Source organism: Xenopus laevis, chromosome 5L, assembly GCF_017654675.1.
Source record: "Xenopus laevis strain J_2021 chromosome 5L, Xenopus_laevis_v10.1, whole genome shotgun sequence".
NCBI lineage: Eukaryota > Metazoa > Chordata > Amphibia > Anura > Pipidae > Xenopus > Xenopus laevis.
This window is the reverse complement of record NC_054379.1, coordinates 12,657,805-12,683,594: the sequence shown is the minus strand read 5'-3', so window position 1 is coordinate 12,683,594 and position 25,790 is coordinate 12,657,805. Positions and strand designations below refer to the sequence as shown.

At 42.2% G+C, this 25,790-nt stretch overlaps 2 protein-coding genes across 2 annotated transcripts in view; one reads left to right on the top strand and one right to left on the bottom strand.

Moving 5' to 3' along the window:
- ptpn14.L (protein tyrosine phosphatase, non-receptor type 14 L homeolog) overlaps positions 1-14,981 on the top strand; it is a 61,763-nt gene extending 46,782 nt beyond the window's left edge. The window contains exons 14-19 of the mRNA XM_018262587.2: positions 3,725-3,868; positions 6,248-6,466; positions 7,845-7,973; positions 11,714-11,948; positions 12,037-12,188; positions 14,285-14,981. Of these exons, the coding sequence (XP_018118076.1) occupies positions 3,725-3,868; positions 6,248-6,466; positions 7,845-7,973; positions 11,714-11,948; positions 12,037-12,188; positions 14,285-14,413 (1,008 nt within the window). The 3' untranslated portion in view covers positions 14,414-14,981. The remainder of the gene's footprint in view (positions 1-3,724; positions 3,869-6,247; positions 6,467-7,844; positions 7,974-11,713; positions 11,949-12,036; positions 12,189-14,284) is intronic.
- A 2,921-nt stretch (positions 14,982-17,902) lies between these two features.
- smyd2.L (SET and MYND domain containing 2 L homeolog) overlaps positions 17,903-25,790 on the bottom strand; it is a 35,801-nt gene continuing 27,913 nt past the window's right edge. The window contains 5 exon segments of the mRNA NM_001086782.1: positions 17,903-18,540; positions 19,775-19,883; positions 20,355-20,529; positions 21,841-21,961; positions 23,642-23,752. Coding sequence (NP_001080251.1) covers positions 18,463-18,540; positions 19,775-19,883; positions 20,355-20,529; positions 21,841-21,961; positions 23,642-23,752 — 594 coding nt within the window. The 3' untranslated portion in view covers positions 17,903-18,462.

Sequence of the window (25,790 nt, the reverse complement as noted above, 5' to 3'; positions counted from 1 at the left end):
ATCAATAATAATACCGTCTCCAGAAACACCACCTGAGTGACGTTTTCCAAGCAACAATAATATATTCCGTATCCACTGCTGTAGTGTATACGTTGCCCTTGCAGGCATTGTTTGCCCAGTCTTTAACCAAGTGCCACCTAGCTGTGTGAGCTTTTTCACATTCCGTGTCCAGAAACATCACCTGAGTGACGTAGTGTGATTTCTGCCCTTTACAGCACAAAACGCAGCGCTGTGTCAACAATGGATTTTTCAGATACATTTTTGCCCTTGATCCCCCTCTGGCATGCCACTGTCCAGGTCGTTGCACCCTTTAAACAACTTTAAAATCATTTTTCTGGCCAGAAATGTCTTTTCTAGCTTTTAAAATTCGCCTTCCCATTGAAGTCTATGGGGTTCGCGACGTTCGCGAACTATTCGCATGTTTTGTCGCAAGTTCGCGAATATGTTCGCGAACATTTTTTCCGCCGTTCGCTACATCCCTAATCTCTACTTGCTGAATAGGGACCATACCTATAAAGGCCAAAAATAATAATAATAATATGAGTAAATACATACTGAACACTGCCTTGGTTTCTAAACAGACATTTAACACGACATAACATTGACAGTATGGGCGGGTGGAAGGGTCATTCCTGGCACCACAAGTTCATTGCTATTTTTTCATATCTGTTTCAGGGTTCAAAAAAAATCTTGGTGCAAAAAACAAAGAGACAAAGAAAGGAGAGTTACAAAAGCTGCTCCTTCCATAGAGCCTTAGGTTAGAGGCCAACGTAAAAGGGTTGCACACCTTTAAGTTAACTTTAATATGTTATAGAATAGTAAGTCACTTTTGAGTTGGTCTTCATTTTTTTATTTTTATAGCTTTTGAACTATTTGCCTTTTTCTTTTGACTCTTTCCAGATTTTGAGTGGGCGTCGCTGACCCCATCTAAAATCTGTAAGGCTTTTTACTACTCCTCTTTCTATTTAGGCCTCTCCTATTCATATATTAGTCTCTCGTTCAAACCACTCCCTGTTTGCTACGTTACCCTAGTAACCATTCAGCTGCTGACATTCCAGCCGGAAGAGCTGCTGAACAAAATGTGAAATAATTTAAAGGGATACTGTCATGGGAAAAATATGTTTTTTCAAAATGAATCAGTTAATAGTGCTGCTCCAGTAGAATTCTGCACTGAAATCCATTTCTCAAAAGAGCAAACAGATTTTTTTATATTCAATTTTGAAATCTGACATGGGGCTAGACATTTTGTCAATTTCCCAGCTGCCCCTGGTCATGTGACTTGTGCCTGCACTTTAGGAGAGAAATGCTTTCTGGCAGGCTGCTGTTTTTCTTTCTCAATGTAACTGAATGTGTCTCAGTGAGACATGGGTTTTTACTATTGAGTGTTGTTCTTAGATCTACCAGGCAGCTGTTATCTTGTGTTAGGGAGCTGCTATCTGGTTACCTTCCCATTGTTCTTTTGTTTGGCTGCTGGGGGGAAAAAGGGAGGGGGGTGATATGACTCTAACTTGCAGTACAGCAGTAAAGAGTGATTGAAGTTTATCAGAGCACAAGTCACATGACTTGGGGCAGCTGGGAAATTGACAATATGTCTAGCCCCATGTCAGATTTCTAAAATTGAATATAAAAAAATCTGTTTGCTCTTTTGAGAAATGGATTACAGGGCAGAATTCTGCTGGAGCAGCACTATTAACTGATTCATTTTGAAAAAAATGTTTTTTTCCCATGACAGTATCCCTTTAGGGTAGGGACACACTGGGCGATTTGGGGAGATTTAGTCGCCTGGCGACTAATCGCATCGACTTTTCTTCCGGAATGCCTCCCCTCACTCTGCGCCTGGATAAAATGAAAAGTCGCCGGCGCTAATCACACACGGCGATTCGTTTTCCGAAGTCGCCCGAAGTTGCCTCACGAGGAAACTTCGGGCGACTTCGGAAAACGAATCGCCGCGTGTGATTAGAGCAGGCGATTTTTCATTTTAGCCAGGCGCAGAGCGAGGGGAGGCATTCGGGGAAGATTGGTCGTGGAAAGTCGCGGCGATTAGTCGCCAGGCGACTAAATCTCCCCAAATCGCCCAGTGTGTCCCTACCCTTAAGAAAACACAAAGATTAAAAAATGAAGACCAACTGCAAATTGACTTTCTATAGCCCTCTGTACATCATAATTAAAGTTAACTCAAAAAAAAAAAACAACCCCTTTAAGGACCAGAAAAGGAGTTTTAGTGCTGACACATAGGACTGCTGTACTGGCTTTTGTGATCAGCATCCCTAAGGGTAAGGTCACACCTGGAGATTCGGGGAGATTTAGTCGCCCGGCAACTAATTGCCTCTTCTTTGGGGCGACTAATCTCCCTGAACATCTTCCTCCTGTCTTCAGCTGCTGTAATGAAAAAACCACTGCGGCAAGGCCCTCGGTCCTTAGTTTTCCGAAGTCGTCCGAAGTTTCGGAAAACGAAGAGCCCCGAGTGCCATGCCGCAGGAGTTTTTTCATTATAGCAGGGGGAAGACGTTCGGGGAGATTAGTCACTTCAAAGAAGAGGCGATTAGTTGCCGGGCGACTAAATCTCCCCGAATCTCCAGGTGTGACCTTACCCTAAGCGGCTGAAGTTTTCGATCTTTATTTCCTCAACTTTATTCCAAGGTCGCTGTAGCAGTGGACTTGTAGGAGGGTGAGTAGAGGTGCACAAGGGCCTTAAAACTTGAGCAACTGCAGTCAATGGAATATACAGCAGCTCTATGCTTTGTACAAAAATAACCCTTTGTTTACAGTTTGCTGCTAAAATATCCAGAAACCCGTTATCCAGAAAGCTCCCCAGTATGGAATGCCTGTCTCCCATAGGCTCCATTTTATGGAAATAATCCAAATTTTTGAAAATGATTCCCTTTTTCTCTGTAATAATAAAACAGTAACTTGTACTTGATCCCAACTAAGATATTATTAATCCTTATTGGAAGCAAAACCAGCCTATTGGGTTTATTTAATGTTTATATGATTTTCTAGTAGATTAAGGGCAGAGACACACGGTCAGTTTCGGGAAGATTAGTCGCCCGGCGACAAATCTCCTCTTCTTCGGGTCGACTAATCTTCCCGAACTGCCTTCCTGCTAGCTAGAATGAAAATCGCCAGCAGGATGGCACTCGGAGCAATTTGTTTTCCGAATTCACCTGAAGTTTCCTCGTGGGGTAATTTCAGACGTCTTGGGAAAACGAAGTGATCCAGAGTGCCATCCCGTCGGCGATTCTCATTCTAGGTGGTCGGAAGGCAGTTTGGGGAGATTATTCCCCCCAAAGAATAGGAGATTTGTCGACTAATCTCCCCAAATCTGAACATGTGTCTCTGCCCTTAAGGTATGAAGATCCAAATTGTGGAAAGAAACGTTATCTGAAAACTCCAGGTCCAGAGCATTCTGGATAACAGGTCCCATACCTGTATTGGTATTCAACCCCCCCCCCCCCCCCCCCCGTGTCTCCACCATATCCCCAGTGGCCCTTTAAGGCTATTTTTACAATAAATTCTGCAACTCTTTATCCGCTCAGCAGAAGGACGCTCTTATCTGCTGCTCTGGACTGTTGAAATTACAAGGCCGAGTTTTATTTTTAATGTAGCAAACGAAATGATCAGCATTCTTTGGCTCGGCAGCCGTTGTTCTGGAGATTAAAAACATTCCACTATTTGCCGGCATAACTGATGCAGACGAAAAAAACATGTCTTTTCTTGCCAAAAGAATTTAGAGAAGCAAGAGATGGCAGCGCTGGAAGCCCAGAAGAGACCCTTGATGATGGCAGCGCTGAATGGGCTCTCTGTTCCTCGCATTGCAAGGCCGGAGGACAGGCAGGACGACATGGCTTTGATACAAATGGATGAGAGGGTAAGATTATTCTCAGCTCAAGCTTATTTATTAGCTTTCTTTTTGCATAAAGGTGCCATTGTTTAATAGCTGCGGGTCCTTCTTACATGGAGATTTTGAACTTATGGTCGCCTGCTGGTGAGAAAATACTACCACTCCAATGACTGGCTGAGGATCTGGGACTTCTAGTTGTGTGTAGCATGAATGGTTATAATTTAAGGAAGCCGTAGACCAGGGGTCCCCAACCTTTTTTACCCATGAGCCACATTCAAATGTAAAAAAGAGTTGGGGAGCAACACAAGCATCCAGAACTTGTGCCAAATAAGGGATGTGATTGGCTATTTGGTAGCCCCTATGAGGACTGGCAGCCTACAGGAGACTAGGTTTGGCAGTACACATGGTTTTTATACAACCAAAACTTGCCTCTAAGCCTGGAATTCAAAAATAAGCACCTGCTTTGAGGCCACTGGGAGCAACATAGGAGGGGTTGAAGAGCAACATGTTACTTGCAAGCCACTGGTTGGGGATCACTGTCCTAGACAGACTGATATTGCCTGCCGACTTGGCAACTCTTGACTGCAGACAGGCTATTGGCCAGCCATTGCATGGGGCCAAAATGAAGGCCTCTTCAGTCTGGGTTTAACAGATATCAGTAGGGCTGACTGAAAAATCCATTGTTGCATGAAGGCAGTGTCATCTTGACCGCTCTACACAGGTCCCTCATGTGATCCAATTGGCAACCTCACCGGAACAGTAAATGCCGATCTTTAATATGTGCATGTACACAAATATATAGTCTGTCTAGGACGGTGATCCCCCCAACCAATGGTTTTGCGAGAAGCATTTAGCTCACTAACCCCTTCGGCTGTTGCTCTCGGTGGCCTCAAAGTAGGGGCTTAGTTTTCAATTTGAGGCAAGTTTTGGTTTCATAAAAACCACGTGTACTGCCAATTAGAGTCTCCTGTAGATTGCCAGTCCACATAGGAGCTACCAAATAGTCAGTCGCAGCACTTATTTGGCATCTGCATTGACTATTTTCATGCTTGTGCTACTCCCCAACACTTTTTCCATTTGAATGTGGCTCGCGTGTGTATAAGGTTGGATAGGGTACCTCACTTCAGTGATATATTTGCAAAGATTGGTCACATGGAAGGTAATGAAGGCTTCCATTAAAGAGGTATCCTACCCGAGTGATAGTGGTTGTACACGTGTGTGACGACCATTCTGAAGAAGAGCTGGAGCATTGGCACCAAACTAAATAACCATCTGTGATCTTACTGTCAAAATGGCCAAATAAACCTAATCATTTATGGGCACCTTAAGGATTTTTGTATTGTCAGGCTTAGAACTAGTTTAACTGTTTATTTTAAGGGCACCTGAGGTGTACTTGACGACGTTGAGTAACTCAAGCCATGTTATTGTAATACGGGCATCATTTGCAGGCCCAAAATTATTGTTTCCTTCTCATTCTTGGTTATGGAAAGTTAACATCCAAATGCCAAGGGTCAAAAGTATGTGGACACCTGCCTGTCAACATCTCATAACAGGGGTCTCCAACCTTTTCTATTTTACCTGTGAGCCCCATTCAAATGTAAAAAGAGTTGGGGAGCAACACAAGCATGAAAAAAAGTTCCTGGGGGGTGCCAGTTTTGGGATGTGACTGACTATTCCTTAGCCTCTATGTGGACTGGGAACCTACAGGAAGTTCTACTTGCCAGTACATCTGGTTTTTATGCAGCCAAAACTTGCCTCCAAGCCTGGAATTGACCTTCTTTATGGCCACTGGGAGCAACATTCAAGGGGTTGGTGAGCAACATGTTGCTTATGAGCCACTAGTTGGGGAGCAGTGTCAAAACCAATGGTATTAATATAAAGTTGGTCTTCTCTTTACTGCTATAACTCTCTACTCTTCTGGGAAGGCTTTCTATAAGATATTGGAACATTGTTGGTGGGATTTGCTTCCATCCATATGTGAGTGGTTGGGCATAGATGTTGGGATCAGGTCTGGTTGGACTTGGTGTTCCAATTCAAGGGGTTCAGTTGGGTTGAGGCCAATGCTCTGTACAGGCCATCCAGGTTCTTATATTTCCATCTCAGTAAACCCAATCTGCATGAGCCTTACTTTCAGCATAGGGTTATAATTCTGCTGATACAGGATAGGGCCAACCCCAAACTATTGCCACAAAGCTATAGTGGCATCTGTGTTGATAATGGTCAGTGTGGCTTAAATAGCCAATTCTTATAATTAAATGGGGTGTCATCTACCTTTGGCCATATATATGTTCAATAGGTCTCAATAAGAAACAAGGTCCATGCATTGAGTTTGCTTAATGAACTACGAGACGTTATCTTTGATGACTTGGGCAAGTCCTAACGTGGCCCCATATGTTTTCTCTGCAGTGCAAGACCTTGAGATGGAAACTGGAGGAGGGAATGGTGTTTACTGAATATGAGCAAATTCCAAAGAGAAAGCCGGATGCAGTTTTCACCACGGCGGTGTTGCCAGAAAATCTAGAGCGCAACCGTGTTTGCGAGGATATTCCATACGAGGAGAACAGAGTAGAGCTTGTGCCAACCAAAGAAAACCCCACGGGTTACATCAACGCCTCCCATATCAAGGTAATAAGGAGATCCTACAGCTACTGCCACTGATGCAGTCGAGGGTCCTACATATTATTAGTCCATAGGAAATTGCAGGTTTCTCCATTGAATTTACAAAACTCACCAGATCCTTAGGGCAGGCCAAGTATGGTGTAGTGCCAGGCATGTATTGGAGTGTGCCGCCCCAAGCTTATAGCCTTCATTCACCAATGGATGCTAATGGAACCCACAATGGACAGCCACATGTCCTTATTACTTAAAGGGATTCTGTCATGATTTTTATGATGTAATTTTTATTTCTGAATTAAGCTGTTTACACTGCCCTTAATTAGAGATGCACCGAATCCAGGATTCGGCCAGGATTTGGCTTTTTTCAGCAGGATTCGGATGAATCCTTCTGCCCGACCAAACTGAATTCCAATTTGCAAATTAGGGGCGGGGAGGGAAATTCCGTGAATATTGTCACAAAACAAGGAAGAAAATTTTTTTCCCCTTTCCACCCCTAATTTGGATATGCAAATTAGGATTCGGTTTGGTATTCGGCCAAATCTTTTAAGAAAGATTCGAGGGTTTGGCCAAATCCAAAATAGTGGATTCAGTGCATCCCTACAAATAATTCACTCTACAATATAAAATTTTATTTTTGAACCAACAAGTGTATTTATTTAGTAGTAATATTGGTGTGTAGGTGCATCTCAGGTCATTTTGCCTGGTCATGTGATTTCAGAAAGAGCCAGCACTTTAGGATGGAACTGCTTTCTGGCAGGCTGTTGTTTCTCCTACTCAATGTAACTGAATGTGTCTCAGTAGGACCTGGATTTTACTATTGAGTGTTGTTCTTAGATCTACCAGGCAGCTGTTATCTTGTGTTAGGGAGCTGTTATCTGGTTACCTTCCCATTGTTCTTTTGTTTGGCTGCTGGGGGGGGAAAGGAAGGGGGTGATATCACTCCAACTTGCAGTACAGCAGTAAAGACTGACTAAAGTTTATCAAAGCACATGACTATGGGCAGCTGGGAAACTGAGAATATGTCTAGCCCCATGTCAGATTTCAAATTAAATATAAAAAAATCTGTCTGCTCTTTTAAGAAAGGGATTTTAGTGCAGAATTCTGCTGGAGCAGCACTATTAACTGATGTGTTTAAAAAAAACAAAACAAAAAAAAAAAAAAATGCGTTTTCCCATGACAGTATCCCTTTAAGGGACCCATGGAGTCACTGTGTCTGCTGATGTGTGTATATGTTTTAATGCAACATTATCCGAATGGATTTAGCAACTCGCCCAACCAGAACCTATTTACTTGCATAATGCATTGGGAGTGTTGGGTAATTTTGGGCTCAGTAGAGATAAATACACATCATTTAGTAGATTTAGTGTTTCTGCCTCTTCCATTGCAGGTCACTGTGAGTGGGAAAGACTGGCATTACATCGCTACCCAAGGCCCCCTGCCCCAAACCTTTCACGACTTCTGGCAGATGGTTTGGGAGCAGGGGGTGAATGTCATTGCCATGGTCAACGCCGATGAGGTAGGTTCCCAGACTGGCAAAGCTGTGGGGGTCAAGGGTGGCTTCCAGATAATTATACAAGACCCCCCAATGGTTGGCAGACAATGCCACATGCTAAGGGTTATCTGACTGTCAGGAGAGCTTTGAGAAAAGCATAAGGAGACTTATAGTAAGGAAGAAGGAGTGGCATTTTATTATAAGCACGGGCAGCTTTATACAAGATGATTCAACCGTGCAAAAGGAATGTAATGATACTTCTATCTGTTTATTGTTCTACTACACTGATGGGACATTTTCCGCCTCGCAATTAAAATGAGTGAAGAAACTTATGCCCAGATGTATCAATATAGTAACATAGTGAGTTAGGTTGAAAAAAGACACACACCCATCAAGTTCAACCTTTTAGTTTTTTTTTTTAGTCTGCCTAACTGCCAGTTGATCCAGAGGAAGGCAAAAAACCCATCTGAAGCCTCTCCAATTTGCCTCAGAGGGGGAAAAATTCCTTCCTGACTCCAAAATGGCAATGGGACCAGTCCCTGGATCAACTTGTACTATGAGCTATCTCCCATATCCCTGTATTCCCTCACTTGCTAAACACCATCCAACCCTTCCTTATACCTATCTAATGTATCAGCCTGTACCACTGATTCAGGGAGACAATTCTACATCTTCACAGCTCTCACTGTAACAAACCCCTTCCCAATATTTACGCGGAACCTCTTTTCTTCTAATCGGAATGGGTGACCTTGTGTCAGCTGGAAAGACCTACTGGTAAATAAAGCATTAGAGAGATTATTATATGATCCCCTTATATATTTATACATAGTCATCATATCACCCCTTAAGCGCCTCTTCTCCAGCGTGAACATCCCCAATTTGGCCAGTCTTTCCTCATAGCTAAGATTTTCCCTTTACCAGCTTAGTTGCCCTTCTCTGTCCCCTCTCTAATACAATAATGTCCTGTTTGAGTGATGGAGACCAAAACTGTACGGCATATTCTAGATGGGGCCTTACCAGTGCTCTATACAGTGGAAGAATGATCCCCTCCTCCCTTGATTCTGCTGACTGGCATTGCTTGCTACAGACAAGTTTATCATCTAAAAGGACCTTTTCCATTATGGATTTGCCTAGTGCAGTCCCATTAAGGGTATAAGTGGATATTCTTACATCCCAGGTGCAGGACTTTACATTTATCAACATTGAATCTCATTTGCCACTAAGCTGCCCAGATTGCCAGTTTGTCAAGATCCTGTTGCAAGTGCCACATCCTGGATGGAATTAATTGGGCTGGATAATTTTGTGTCATCTGCAAACACTGATAGTTCCCCTTTAATCGCTTGCTTATGTGAAAAACAAAAGCTGTAACCACTGTTATTCCGTTGCAAGGATTTGCCTTCCACAAGCTTTGCCAAAAACAACACCGACACCAATGTGCAAGCCAAAAGCACGTGTTTTATTGTGTCCCTTGTGCAGCGATCCCATGTTCCCCCTGCGTCCCAACCAGCCTGACATTCCAGCCTTCTTATTGGCTGTGACGGCACCAGGACTTGTTATTCTTCTGCAACTTCCCTTTCTTAAATGATGTTTCATCCCGTGCCAAATGCAACAGCCCATTGTTTCCTGCGAGCTCTGGGCCTGCTGCTCTGTCTTTAGCAGAGAAATAAAGTCACCTGAGGTCACTATCAGTATGGCAGCTCCCGCTACTAGAAACTGGCTTTTGCTAATGCCTTACCAGCTCCGTGATGTATTAGCATTCAGTGCAGTTTGTCCTCTGCTTCATACCTATTCTGGATTACTAAAAATGAATGCTTATAATAAGTGGGGACACTTTTTTTCTCCAGGCGTGGTAACCTTTAACAACCAATCCAACGTTTGCACCTATAAACAGTCCAGCAAATGCTGCCTGCTGATTGGTTGCTCTGGGATACTAGAACTGAGGCAAACGTTGCACTTATTTTTATGTGCAAAGAGACCTCTGGTGGGCAAGTTGTAGATTGCATGCTTATTGTAAAGGGGCTGTTCACTTAATTTTTTTAGTATGATGTAGAGAGGGGTATTCTGAGACAATTTGCAATTGGTTTTCATTTTTTATTATTTTATTCACCAGTTTTGCAGTTTTAGCAATCTGGTTGCTAGGGTCCTGTTTGCTAGCAACCATGCATTGATTTGAATAAGAGGTTGGAATATGAGTAGGAGAGGGACTAAATAGAAAGAGGAGTAATAAAAAGTAACAATAACAATAAATTTGTAGCCTTACAGAGCATTTGTTTTTTATATGGGGTCAGTGACCCCCCCCCCCCCATTTAAAGGTTGGGAAGAGTCAGAAGAAGGCAAATAATTAAAAAAACTATAAAAATAAATAAGAAAAGTTGCTTAGAATAAGCAATTCTATAACATACTATAAGTTAACTTAAAGGTGAAGCACCCCTTTAACTGCCTGAGTACCTCTAATGCTGGCAGAATATTGTTTATGGGGCCACCTATGAATGGCCTGGGGGTTCAACAATCGGATCATTCTTTGAGAATTCAAGGTCCTGTCAGGCAAGGAAGGCATTAACATGACGATGTGGTCATAGCTCAAAGGATTTTTCAACCTGCCCAATAGGCCTGGCCAAAAATCAAGTCTCTCAAATGGGCCCCCTCTAACCTTTGGTCACCCCTCTGGGATTCCCAGCAGTCACAGTGTCTCCTTTCTCTATAGTTAAAGGAATTGTTCAGTATAAAATAAAAACTGGGTAAATAAATAGGCTGTGCAAATTAAAAAATGTTTCTAATATAGTTAGTTAGCCAAAAATGTAATGTATAAAGGCTGGAGTGACTGGATGTGTAACATAATAGCCAGAACACTACTTCCTGCTTTTCAGCTCTCTAACTCTGAGTTAGTCAGTGACTATAAGGGGGGCCACATGGGACATAAATGTTCAGTGAGTTTGCAATTGATCCTCAGCATTCAGCTCAGAAGCAACAGTTAGGACCCATGTGCTAGAGTCCTGCAGGGGGTCGGGTACCCACGTGTTACCCGCAAAAAAAGTGGGCACCCTGCGGAATAAGAGGAGGATTTTCAGGTGCGGGTATAAATGTGGGTCATGGATCGGGTTGCGGGTCTCATCTAAATTTTTTATCTTATGTAATATTGTCTATATTTTACTCCTTTTAAAGTTTAAAAAACTTGTTTCTGTCCCGCCCACTTTTGATGACGTCACTTCCGGTTTGCAGCACCATCACTTCCTGTTTGATGGTGTTCGGCGGGTTGTGGATAAGGCAGTCGGGCAGTAACGTAACTAACAGCCTCCGGGCCCGGGCACAGGTTGTGCACCCGAGCCCCCCCCCCCACCCCTCTAAATTCGCTAGACGCTGTTTTTTTCCTTGGTGTCACACTGAGGTGTGCATTTTTTCCATACCGTCTCTCTGCGTCCCCCTTGGGGGGAGCGGGCCCTGGTGTAATTGCAGCCCCTGCTTCCAAGGTAGTTACGCCACTAGGGTCTCTACAATGTGCCCCCCCCCCTTCAAGTCACTGATTGGTTACTGCCTGGTAACCAATCAGTGGAAAGCAAGAGAGCTGCAAAGCAGGAAGTAGTGTTCTGGCTATTATGTTACACATCCAGTCACTCCAGCCTTTATACATTACATTTTTGGCTAAATCTATTTATCCAGTTTTTATTTTTACACTGAGCTGTTCCTTTAAACCCCCTGGACTATCTGTATTCACTGCCAAACAAATGGATCGATAAGGTGAATTCTTCTCTATTTTTGACCCACAGGAGGAGGGAAGAGCAAGGAGTCACCGCTATTGGCCGAAGCTTGGAAGCAAACACAACTCTGAAACGTACGGAAAGTTCAAAGTCACCACCAACTTCCGTACGGATTCTGGTTGCTACGCAACCACCGGGTTAAAGGTGAAGCACCTCCTGTCAGGCCAAGAGAGGACAGTGTGGCACCTTCAGTTCACTGATTGGCCGGACCACGGCTGCCCGGATGAAATGCAAGGCTTCTTGTGTAAGACTTTATTGTGGGACCATTTATCAGCTTGTCCTTGGGCACAGACATGGGTATTGATGTGTCTCTTCTGTATGTTGCTCCTCAGCCTATCTGGAAGAGATCCGCTCAGTGCGTCGTCATGCCAATCCCAGCAGCCTCTGTAATCCCCCCATTGTGGTTCACTGCAGCGCCGGGGTTGGAAGGACGGGGGTGGTGCTGCTGACGGAGCTGATGATTCGCTGCCTGGAAAACAACGAGGTACAGAGAAATGGCGGTTGTTGTATAGATCCTGAGTAAGAAACAACATGGCGCATGGGATTGTGGGTGTGGCTCAGGCAGGTGAGGGGACGATCCCTCCAATGTATGTGCAGCACTCTTGCCCCCTTTTTAACAAAAAACATACAGCATTTCTTAAAGGAAAACTATACCCCCGAACAATGTGGGGTTCTATAAAACAACAGCTCATGTGTAAAACCCTGCTTCATGTAAATAAACCATTTTCATATTAATATACTTTTCTAGTAGTATGTGCCATTGGGTAATCATAAATAGAAAATTACCATTTTAAAAAATAAGGGCCGCCCCCTGGGATCGTATGATTCACCGTGCACACAAACATACCATACATGTTAGGTCACATGAGCCAATTAACAGACAGGGTTGTGTCTTTTGATTCCACACTTCTTCCTGTTACAGTTAGAGCTGCAGTATTTCTGGTCAGGTGATCTCTTCCTGTTACAGTTGGAGCTGCAGTATTTCTGGTCAGGTGATCTCTTCCTGTTACAGTTAGAGCTGCAGTATTTCTGGTCAGGTGATCTCTTCCTGTTACAGTTAGAGCTGCAGTATTTCTGGTCAGGTGATCTCTGAGGCAGCACACAGACCATCACAAAATGGTGGTTCAAAGCAAGAGATGTAAAAGGGCAAGATTTACTTAATTATATATACCAGTTTGGTAAGATTCTTTAATATGTCACTTACGTTGATATAAAATCTGTTGCTTAAGTATTATTCATTTTGGGGGTATAGTTTTCCTTTAAAGCAGTTGTTCACCTTTGAGTAAACTTTTAGTATGATGTACAGAGTGATATTCCGAGACAATTTGCTATTGGGTTTTAAATTTTTTATTATTTGTGGTTTTTGAGTTATTTGTCTTTTTATTCAGCAGCTCTCCAGTTTGCATCTTAAGCAATCGGGAAGAGGTTGTTTATACAGAGCTCATTACATCATTTGAACAAACTATCCTGCTTAAAGAGGAGAGTGGTGGGAGCAGGGCCGGATTTACATAGCAGGCGCCCTAGGTCCACTATCGTTCGTCACCCCGTCCCCTCTCTTTTATTCATTGAAATTTTCATCATCGGGTCCGGAGTACTGGAGATTTGTGCACAAAAAATATTATAAAATGGCTGATTGTAAGCAATTTTTCAATTGGCCTTTATTTATTTTATTTTTTTATCCTTTTTGCAATATTTGCCTTCTTCTGACTCTTTCCAGCTTTTAAATGGGGGTCACTGACCCCATCTAAAAAACAAATGCTCTGTAAGGATACAAATAATTGTTATGGCTACTTTTTATTACTCATTTTTCTATTCAGGCCTCTCCTATTCATATTCCAGTCTCTTATTCAAATCAATGCGAGGTTGCTAGGGGAATTTGGACCATAGCAACCAGATGGCTGAAATTGCAAACTGGAGAGCTGCTGAATAAAAAGCTAAATAACTCAAAAACCACGAATAATAAAAAATGAAAACCAATTGCAAATTGTCTCAGAATATCACTCTCTATAATGTACTAAAAGTAAGTTTCATGCTAAACAACCCCCGTCTGACTGCCAACTTGGTCCGACAGTTTTACATCCCAACCTTATACTTGCCAAGTGATGGTTTGCACAGAAGTTATGGTTCCACCTGGCTACCAATTCAGCAGCCTATCTGCTTAGCAGCTCCCCCAGCCCCTCTTTAATATCCTGCTATAAATCCCTGTCCAAGTCTTCCCCTTTATCCCATGGCCACACCCCTACCCGTTTCCCTCATTTGTTTGTATATTTTATAACCAAACCTGCCGGGCCTAACACAACTAGGTAGTAAAACAAATTACATGTCTGAGAAGCCCAGTATATAATGAGCTGCTCCTTATATGAAAGCCTAACAAAAGCTGCAGCTTAGGGAAGAGGTTGTTTACACAGAGCTCATTGCATCATTTGAACAAACTGGGGAGAGTGGTGGGAGGGAGATACGGATTAAACAAATTCAATTGTACTTTATTATTCCAAAAAATATGGATTTTTAGTTATCCGGATAGGCAGAATGTATTATCATAGGACTTGTGCTCATATTGTTTCCCTCCTGTTTTGGCAGAACATTGAGATCCCAGTGATGCTCCGGCACCTGAGAGAGCAGCGCATGTTCATGATCCAAACCATCGCTCAGTACAAATTCGTCTATCAGGTTCTCATTCACTTTTTGAAAAGTTCCAGGCTCATCTGATATGATGGATGGGAGGGGGAGCTGTGCCCAATGCCTTTGCAGTAGGACTGAAAACTACCCGGAGACAATTTTCCTTTTTTATGATAGGGCGCCACAAACACACACACAGCTCCTGTCCGTGAGTCTCCTGAAATTATTGTAATTTTTTTTTTTTTTTGTAAAAACAATAATTTATTTTTTCCTGGATTTTAGTAATTTATGTTCGGATTAACCTGCTCCTTGCTGCCAGCCTTTTTTTTTAATTTTCATTTTAATCACGTGGATTTTTTTTTTTACATGACAAGCTCAAGCAAAGTTCCGCTGACGACTTCTGCCTGCTACTATGCCTTTAAGAAATATATTTCTATCCAGTATGTCGGGCAACTCTAGTTCTGTGGCTGAGCTGTGAACGAACGTTAAGATATTTGTATGAGCGGTGCTTCCTGATGTCATCGGTCACTTCATGAGGTCACATGACGTGAGCATTTAAAGGGGTGGTTCACCTTCAAGTTAACTTTTAGTATGTTATATAATGATAAATTCTAACACTTTTCAATTGGTCTTCATTATTTAATTTTTAACGTTTTTTTTTTAAATTATTTGCTTTTTCTTCTGACTCTTCCTAGCTCGTAAATAGTGAATAAAGTAGCCCCTCGTGTAAAATATAAGGATATTATAAGTTACCGAGGAGTTTCATGACCATATAAAAGTACGAGGCCGAAAGCCGAGTGTTTTTATACAGGTCATGGAACTCCGAGGTAACTTCTAATATCCTCATATTTTACAACTGGGGGTACTTTATTTATTATAATACACAAGTTTCGGTGAGTCATGTGACAGAAATGACATCAGAACTCACCGTTTATAACTGATGACATCAGAACTCACCGTTTATAAGGATATAATTTACAGGATATTCATGGCTTTTGTGTATTATATGAGGCATATTATAATCCTTTTTTGCAATATTTGCCTTCTTCTGACTCTTTCCAGCTTTTTAAATCACTGACTCCATCTAAAAACAAATGCTTTGTACGGCTCCACATTTATTGTTATTGCTAATAATCTTTCTATTCAGGCCTCTCCTATTCATATTCCAGTCTCTTATTCAAATCAGTGCATGGTTGCTAGGGGAATTTGGACCCTAGCAACCAGATTGCTGATACTGTAAACTGGAGAGCTGCTGAATAAAAAACAAAATAACTCAAAAACCACAAATAATAAAAAATGAAAACCAATTACGAATTGTCTCAGAATATCCCTCTCTACGTCATACTAAAATATAATTTAAAGGTGAACAACCCCTTTAACTGAACATTCATTTACATGGAAAAAGTTCTATCTTACAACTTCATAAAAAAAAACGTTTTATCAGCGGCACCGAAAGCTTTCGTATAACTGTAATAATGTGACTACTTTGGACAGTATTTTTGCACTGTTCTCCTAACAGTAATATCTCTGTGTATATACAGTATATATATATATATATATATGAGCTCTGCTAAGGAAACATGGGATGTATATTGCTTTCTCGTGTTAAGTTAAATGGTTAAGTAGAAATCGAAACAAAAGCACATATTTTATAAATATATATATAATATTTTTTACTGGGACTTGTATGTATATATTTGCTTTATAAAGTTCTGTGTAACACTCTGCTGCCTTTTTTTTCTCAATAAAATCCTTTCACAAAGGTTTTTTTTTTTTTTCTACTAGAATTTTTTTAACGATTTTATTTACTGTTCTATTGTAAAAAACAAAAAAAAAACGCTCAGTAAGGCATTCATTGCTATTGCTACTTTTTATTATGCATCGTTCTATTCAGACCCTACTATAGTCATTTGTTTCTTCATCACTGAACAGTTGCTAGGGTAATTAAATCCTAGCAACCGGGCTGCTGAAATTCCAAACTGGAGAGCTGCTGAATAAAAAAAGCTAAATAAATCAAAAACCACAAATAATAAAAAAAAAAAAAGATGACCAATTGCAAATTGTCTCAGAATATCACTACTATCAGTTAATTTAAAGACGAACAACACCTTTAAAGGGATTCTGTCATGATTTTATGATGTAGTTTTTATTTCTAAATGACGCTGTTTACACTGCAAATAATTCACTCTACAATATAAAATTTCATTCCTGAACCAGCAAGTGTATTTAGTTGTAATATTGGTGTGTAGGTGCATCTCAGGTCATTTTGCCTGGTCATGTGATTTCAGAAAGAGCCAGCACTTTAGGATGGAACTGCTTTCTGACAGGCTGTTGTTTCTCCTACTCAATGTAACTTAACGTGTCTCAGTGGGACCTGGATTTTACTATTGAGTGCTGTTCTTAGATCTATCAGGCAGCTGTTACCTTGTGTTAGGGAGCTGCTATCTAGCAGGCTGTTGTTTCTATTTCTATTGACTTGCCCTTTAAAGAAAAAATTGGAATGTTTTTGCAGAAGCAATGAATGGACTGAGCCTTTGTTTCTATTTTCTTTCTTAGGTGGCAAGTTTCCTTTGCAGGGTTGAGTCCAGCCTACCTAGTAGTGGCCTGGATTAATGCTTGTGTGGTATAACAAGGCTGAGTCAATCAAAGTTCAAAACAACCAGAGTAACGGGCTGAGCACTTTGGTCATGTCCAACCATAGATCTGCCCAAGGGAACTAAAAACCTGTCAATCAAAATGGGACCATTGACCTTCACTGGTGCACAAACCATTCAACCATTAAGGATGGGACCATTGGGACACCGACCTCCCCATAATACAACCTGCTTGTTGCCCATTAGGAAACAGATTAAAGGAGAGGTAGACCCCTTATTAAAGAAAAAAACCCTACCCTACATAGACCCCCCCTAGCCTAGCAAATGCCCATAACTTTTTACTTACCCCTTGGTGCAGATTCACAGCATCGGAGTTCATGGCAGCCATCTTCTTCTCTTCGTTCTTCATCGGGAAGTAAGTTCCGTATCGGCGCATGCACAGTAGCAGCAGTCTTTGGGATTTTGTCAACTGCGCATGCGCCGAAAGTCACGGAAATTGCTGAAGCGCTAAAAGAAGACCTGATGAAGAAGGAGAAGATGGTTGCCGCAAACTCTGATGCCATGAATCTGCACTGCACAGGAGTAATTAAAAAGTTAGGGGCATTTGCCTGGGGTAGCAACTAGGCTGGGGGGGGAGGAGGGGGTCCATGTAGGATAGGGTGTTTTTAATAAGGGATTTACTTCTCCTTTAAGCCTGTGATCCCCCAACCAGTGGCTTGTGAGCAACATCATCCTCATCAACCCCTTGGATGTTGCTCCCGGTGGCCTCAAAGCAGTTGCTTTTTTTTGAATTCCAGGCAAGTTTTGGTTGTATAAAAACCAGGTTTATGGTCAAACAGAGTCTCCTGCCAGTCCCCGTAGGAGCCACCAAATAGCCAATCACAGCCCAAAACTGTCACCCCCAGAAATGTGGCTCATGGGTAAGAAAGGTTGGGGACCCCTGGATTAAGGAATGATCAATTGGATTAACAGAGACGCCAGAGTGTTGGGTGTTTTTTTATTATCACACTGCAGTGTAAAGCAGCAATCTCAGTGATAAAATCAGCAGGCAAAACGTTGGTTGCATTTCATTCTCAGGCAACGGAAACACAGCATTAAATAAAAAGTCAATCAACAAGCTCCATCATGTGACAGTTACGGGCAGCATTTCTGAAAAACTGTCATACAGGGGACGCCAGGGTGGAACCGACTGGGGAAAGGGGGTCGAGTTCAGATACATACCCAAATAAATTCAAGATAAAGGCCAACTGAGCAGTAGTAGGAATATGAAAGAGTTTTACAAGCCAACACAGGAGATCTCAGAATATTTATACCACCCACTGGGCTTCACTGCTTAAAGCAGCAGGACTCTAGGGGGGTCCCTAGCCTGTAGCCCACCAGTTTTCTTTGCATTAAGATGTTCTAGTCCTTTTGTTTTCAAGTGTCCGGGGAATAAGACTCCCATGATTCTCAGGCCATCGTGGAAGACACAGGAGCTTGCAGTGGATGGGGGTGAATCGGTGTCCTGGATCCCCATTGCTGAAGGACTTGCATAGATGTTGTGCCTCACAGCTCCAATTCCTTCTTGATCTCGGCAATATAATGATGATCAGGACCATGGGCTATTTGCATTATAGCCAGCGCCTAAAGGAGGGAGAAGAAATACATGTGAAATTCAGCAGATTAATCCTCCGAGGCAACTCAGCAATGTTTAGAGGTAAGTCTATGTTCTGACATTTTGGTACCAGAATATAATGAAATAATGAGCCATTGGGGCCCAGGAGAAGGATCGTGGGTTTGAATGTAGACGACAACCCCTGTGCCAGTCTAAAGCAATCTCCATGTGCTTCAAGCAACAACCATAGATTGTAAGCTCTATGGGTCCATTACTTATTTTACCCGAATAAAGGTATCCAGCAAATTATATATTAGAACGGATCCGGATACATTATACAGTTGCAATTCTACTAAATTAACAGGTTCGACCATTTTTTGGCATGCTTGCAAATATAGGAATGGGGGAGGCAAAAATTGGGGTAGAGAAGGGGGGGGTCAATGTGAAGAAGTTATTTATTCCCTAAAAACCCTGCGCTTCTTTTTTGGTGGGGTGAATAAAACTCTGCCTTAATGTATACTGAGCATTACAAAGGGTTATTGTACACCTATCTTCATGGGCACATACAGGTATGGGACCTGTTATCCAGAATGCTCGGGACTTGGGGTTTCCAGAGAACGGCTCTTTCCATAATTTGGATCTTCATGCCTTAAGTCTACTAGAAAATCATATAAACATTAAAATAAACCCAATCGGCTGGTTTTGCTTCCAATAAGGATTAATTATATCTTAGTTGGGATCAAGTACAAGCTACTGTTTTATTATTACAGGTATGGGACCTATTATCCAGAATGCTTGGGACCTGGGGTTTTCCAGATAATGAATCTTTCTGTAATTTGGATCTTCATGCCTTAAGTCTACTAGAAAATCATGTAAACATTAAATAAACCCAATAGGCTGGTTTTGCCTCCAATAAGGATAAATTATATCTTAGTTGGGATCAAGTACAGGTTACTGTTTTATTATTACACAGAAAATGGAAATAATTTAGAAAAATGTGGATTATATCGATAAAGTGGAGTCTATGGGAGATGGCTTTCCGTATTTCAGCTTTCGAGATGCTCCTCCCTATAGAAACTCCACCCAAGATGTCCTGCTTTAGATGAGTTGTCCAGAAGAAAGTCTAGACTGCCCCTCCCTAGTGAGAAACTATAGGACAGCACCAGTGAGTGCCCATTGCTTCACCACCCAAGAGAAAGCTCGTGATCCACTGCCCCAGATACTTATTTTTGTCCATATGAATTCAAGCAGAGGGAGTTTTACCTTCTTCAGAGCCTTTGTCCCAATAGTTGTCTTTTCCAGGCCCATATACAGGCGGCCCAGCTTCAGCCACATGGAGGCCACATTCAGGGAATATGCGGGATAGTGCTTACTGGAAGGAGAAAGAGAAATCAGTCATGAATAAGGTCCCCTCCAAAATCTGTCTGCAGGGCCTCCTGTTCCAGATACTATGGCACATTGGTGCAGATAGACTTGGTCGCCCATAGACTTCTCAAGGTCAGAGTCTGGGAGTGTATGAAGGAGACAGATAAGAGACACCTACATGCTGTGTTTACACGCACTCTAAGGGCAGAGACACACACTCAGATTCGGGGAGATAAGTCGTCCAGCGACAAATCTTCCTCAGGGCGACTAATCTCCCCAAACTGCCTCCCGCCGGCTAGAATGTAATCCACCAGTGCGATGGCACTTGGAGCGCTTCGTGAGGCAACTTCGGGTGACTTAGTCGCCCTGAGGAAGGAGATATGTCACTGGACGACTAATCTCCCTGAATCTGAGTGTGTGTCTCTGCCCTAATGCCTCAACCTCAAAGTGTTACAGGTCCATTAAATCGATGCTTTACCTGTAGGGTTTGATAATCTTCTCTCCGTACTTTAAGGCTCCGTCCCACTCCTGCAAGTACAGACACACGCCCATTGCCTGGTACATCATATGTAACATGTACACGTTGCTGTCCACAAACACAGAGCCCATCTTATCCAGACTCAGCTCACACATCTCCAGCAGCTCACTGGGAGGTGGAATAGTAAAGGAGAATAAGTAGATGAAAGGGAAACTACAGCTTCATTCTTTATTCTTCCATTCCATGTTTATCTATAGCTTCCATGAAAGCATTACTCTGCCTATGCCACCATTGTGACACGGACTTGGTGGTCACATGTTTCTTGTGACTACTTACCTTATCTAAGCTTTAAAAGGTATCCGGACAGAAATTAACAAATTCAGTAAAGGCTGAAGACTCTAAAGACTGTAAAGGTGGCCATGCACTTAGAGATCCACTCATTTGGTGATTTCGCCAAACGAGCGAATCTCTCCCCGATGTGCCCACATTGAGGTGGGCGATATTGAGCTGATCCGATCGTCATAATGCAGACAATAGGGGCGGTCTGATCGCGGGACCATATCAAAAACAGATGCGGGCGCAAACCCTGGCCTGCGAAATCTGGCCGACTTTCGTCCAGAACGGGGAAGCCTGTTGGAGGTCCCCAGAAACAGACCAATAAGCTGCTGACTCGGTCTGTTGGCAGCTTTTATTGGCCTGTGTATGGCCAGCTTTAGCTCCTAAATTGTTCACACCTGTAACACCTCTATTGTTCACACTATCAAAGCCCTATACTGTTCAGACCCAGACAAAGTGCGCACCTCCTCCTCTATGGATAACACAGCAACCGCTCAGCACATGATTAACCACCTTAGGAGCCCCTAACAACAATTTCCAAATGCTAACAAACCCCTAAAACAAACACCTACCAGGTACGCATCCTACAGGCAGAGTATGTCACACACAGGGAGCATAGGGAAGGCAGAGTATGGCACACACAGGGAGCAAAGGACAGGCTGAGTGTAGCACATGCAGGGAGCATAGGACAGTCAGAGAATGGCACACACAGGGAGCATAGGGCAGGCAGAGTATGGCACACACACGGAGTGTAGGGAAGGCAGAAAAGAGCAGGAGACAGGGAAACCTATCAGGACTCTAAGATGAAACAGTTGATACAGTGCTACATACAGGGACACAATGCTGCTGCCCCTCCAGCAGTTTGTGTGAAGTGTGAACAGGGTCTGAGGTGTGAATAATAGGGGTGTTACAGGTCTGAACAATGCAGGGGGGGTCTGAATGGGGGGGGAGCAGTTGGACAGCACTGGTCTAGAGGATAAGGGAGAGTGGTTTGATGTCACTGTGGATGTGGAGAAAGCTTAAGGGGTACTGGTCAGAGTTCCTTAAAAAAATTACTTTGGGCGGGGGGGGGGGACTGTAATAACTGCCTCTATGATGTCAGAGAGCTCGCTATAATGCAGCCGTGTAGAACTCATGGGGAAAAGGATATTCTTATAGTGCTTTGCTCTCCGGAACTCCTCGACGATGTTGCGTGCATATTTGATCATGTCTTTCACTGTCTGGTGGCTCGGAGGGTCGCTCAGTTTTCGGATTTCCAATTTTGCCGGATCCTGTAAAGAAATGAATAAGGGGATTTAGAATTCAGGCAACAAGGGGAATAAAGAAAAGCTTGATCACACAACACTGGCCCCCCCCTAGGGGATTAGACTGAGGGACAATTAAGGTGACATACGGGGGAGAATGTTTATGTGCTCTTATTGAATCCCAGAACTCCAGCCTGGAGATCAGTGAGAGTGAGGCATGTGGGACATAGAGATCCATCTATCTAGACAAAGATACATCTGTACTAAACAATACAGACGAGTCAAAGACTCTTTCCCCATATGTAATAAATGGTATTAAAGGACAAGGAAAGTTAAACTAAAGAAGTAGCTAGAAATGTTGTACATTATGTTTTGTGCTTCTGTACCAGCCCAAGGCAACCCCAGCCCTTTAGCAGTAAAGATCTGTTTGGAGCCAAAACCAGCCTATTGGGCTTATTTCATGTTTATATGATTTTCTAGTAGACTTAAAGGAGAACTAAAGCCTAACTAAAGTAGTAGGTAGAAATGTTGTACATGATGTTTGTGCTTCTGTACCAGCCCAAGGCAACCCCAGCCCTTTAGCAGTAAAGATCTGTGTCTCCAAAGATGCCCCAGTAGCTCCCCATCTTCTTTTCTGCAGATTCACTGCACATGCTCTGTGCTGCTGTCACTTACTGAGCTTAGGGACCCACTCACAATATACAGTACACATAGAATAGAAATGTCACAATATAAGGCTGATTAGTAATTAATACAGATAATTACTACATGGCAGCACAGAAACCAGTGCAATTAGCATCAGCATTTAATAATCAGCAAACCTGTAGCATCAGCTTATATTACAGCCAGGGAAGCTCATTTTCTGCTGGATAATTAGTGACGAGCCCTAAGCTTAGCTTCTCAACAGCCAATCAGAGCCCACTGAGCATGTGAGTGTCACAGACACTTTCCAAGATGGTGACCCCCTGTGACAAGTTTGAAGTCCTGGATCATTGCTGCTATTGACAAGCTGAAACTTTAGCCTCGTGCAATAAGTTCACTATATAAAATATGCCATTTTTATTTATTTATTTATTTATTTATTTGTAGGGTTTCCTTCTCCTTTAAGGCTGCCCAGATGCAATAACCCACAGCAACCAGATATGACCAATAAATGCTACCCGCTGATTGGCTGTTATAGGTGATGAGACTAGTTGCAAACTTTGCACCTTTTATTATATTTCCGTTTCTACTCTTGAGCCCAACTCAGGGCCATATTTATATATAGGCCTGTGCCTAAGACGGCACGTTTTGGGGGTGGCCTATTTTTTTTTTTTAACCCTTCCCACCCTCTGCTACGGATTTCCAGAGCTGAGGGGGTGGAGGGTAGGGGGACAGAGGAAACACGCAAAGTGACGTTGTGAGCACGGGACGATGACATCACTTCCGCTGAATACATTGCATGACATCATCGCGCACTTCATAAGGGCATGTTTAGGTCCGATGCCACCCAAGATACTAAATACAGCCCTGGCCTCGCTCCTTGGTTCTATGCAGTAAATTTGGGAGGAACTTCCTTCTCCTATTCACATTATATCTGCAAATTCAGCACAAAACTGTCCATTTATATCATAAGGTCCCACCGTACATGCCATGTACCCTACAGGATCATTCCTTTTATCCCCCCTGCTGCCTGAGGAGTGCAGTGAATGTGGGAATATCAGGTACCTTCTGTTTAGTGGAGCACTCTCTGCAGTCACAGGTAAAGAAATAGGAATCCATCAGTCTGTCGTTTCGATCCTCCGTGGGGTAGAGCAGATCAATGTAACTGGTGAAAACCTGGGGGGGAAAAATAAAAAGGGGGAGGGGGTTCTTCAGAATGAGCTTTAATTACAACTGAAAGCAGTGGAATGTCAGCTCTTTGCCAACCATAATGCATGTTATAATAGGAAGTCATGTCTGTTGGTTGATGGACAGGATGTATATACATATATATATATATATAATACACAAAAGCCATGAATATCCTGTAAATTATATCCTTATAAACGGTGAGTAGTGATGTCATCAGTTATAAACGGTGAGTAGTGATGTCATTTCTGTCACATGACTCACTAAAATTTGTGTATTATAATAAATAAAGTACCCCCAGTTGTAAAATATGAGGATATTAGAAGTTACCTCGGAGTTCCATGACCTGTATAAAAACACTCGGCCTTCGGCCTCGTGTTTTTATATGGTCATGAAACTCCTCGGTAACTAATAATATCCTTATATTTTACAAGAGGGGGTACTTTATTCACTATATAATGCACAAAAGCCATGAATATCTTGTAAATGATATCCTTATAAACGGTGAGTAATGATGTCATCAGTTATAAACGGTGAGTAGTGATGTCATTTTTGTCACATGACTCACTGAAACGTGTGTATTATAATAAATAAAGTACCCCTTGTTGGAAATTATGAGGATATTAGAAGTAACCTCAGCCTAGTACTTTTATATGGTCATGAAACTCCTCGGTGACTATTTTACAATAGGGGGTACTTTATTCACTATATATAGCTATCTCTATTCTATATATCTATATATCTATATCTATATCTATATATATATATATATATATATACGACAAAAAAGCTGAAGCACACCAGGATTTTCTTCAAGAAATGTAAAACTGTTTATTCCATCAACGTTTCGGCTCTCGAGTGGAGCCTTTATCAAGATAAAGATTACAACAAAGTGAAAACTATTTAAAGACTCACCCAGCTCACTCCCACCTCCCAGTGACGCCCCCTTTCAGGTGTGAGGGATAATTAGAAAATTCATTAGTGTGACTGGTTCTTCCAATAGATACATTCTGTAGAAGCAAATACATATAAAACACAGAATGTGAAATACAGTGTATAACGTGCTATATATAAATATTAAATATTAAACATCAAAATAGAATTTATATATAAAAACACTTAAAAATCCACAAAAAGGATTACCAGTATCAAAACCTAAAAACAAACTGTTTGCAGAGATCGCTATATTATACTTGACAATCATTTTACAGAATCTACCCCTTTTATCTTTTATCCAAAAAAGGAGAAAAAGAGCAATATTCATTGAGACCGCGAGGGGCCACGGTGTCCAAAGTTTTAATCCAATAAACTTCTTTTTGCAAAAGTAACCGGTCCCAGTCACCCCCCCTATTAGGTTCAGGTACCAAGTCAATCCCCATGAATCTCAAAGTGGGTAACCCATGTCCCTTTGCTAAAAAATGTTTGGGTAGTGGTAAATCCGATTTTCCCGATTCAAGTGCCCGTTTAATTGAGGATCTATGATTGCCCATTCTCTCCCGTAGATTGTTTTGAGTTTTCCCAACATATGTTAACCCACACGGACAAGTTATAATATAGATGACATGTGTTGTCGTGCAGGTAATACGATGTTTGATGGGTATTTCTTTCCCAGAATGGGGGTGTCTAAAAGAATTACCTGTTGTCATCTGTCTACAGGTAATGCACCCCGCACATTTAAAACACCCTTTCTTAAGTTTACTTGAGATGGCACTGCATGTATCATAACATTGAACAGGATCTGTTTTCATCAGTAAACTTCTCAGATTAGGGCCCCTTTTGAATCCCCATAGTGGTTTTTCCTTCACTTTATGGGCCAAACTTTTATCGCTTAATATGATGGGCCAGTGATTGTCTACAATATTTCTAATTGCTGGGGAACCTGTGGTATAAGTAGATGTTACAATGAAGCGGTTTCCTTCATTAGGTGTCTTCTTGCCCTGTCTCGCCCTCTCTTGTGCAATGTGTGCTCGTGCCTTAGTCAAGGCAGCCGATAAAGTATTCTGGTCATAGCCCCTTTGTACAAACC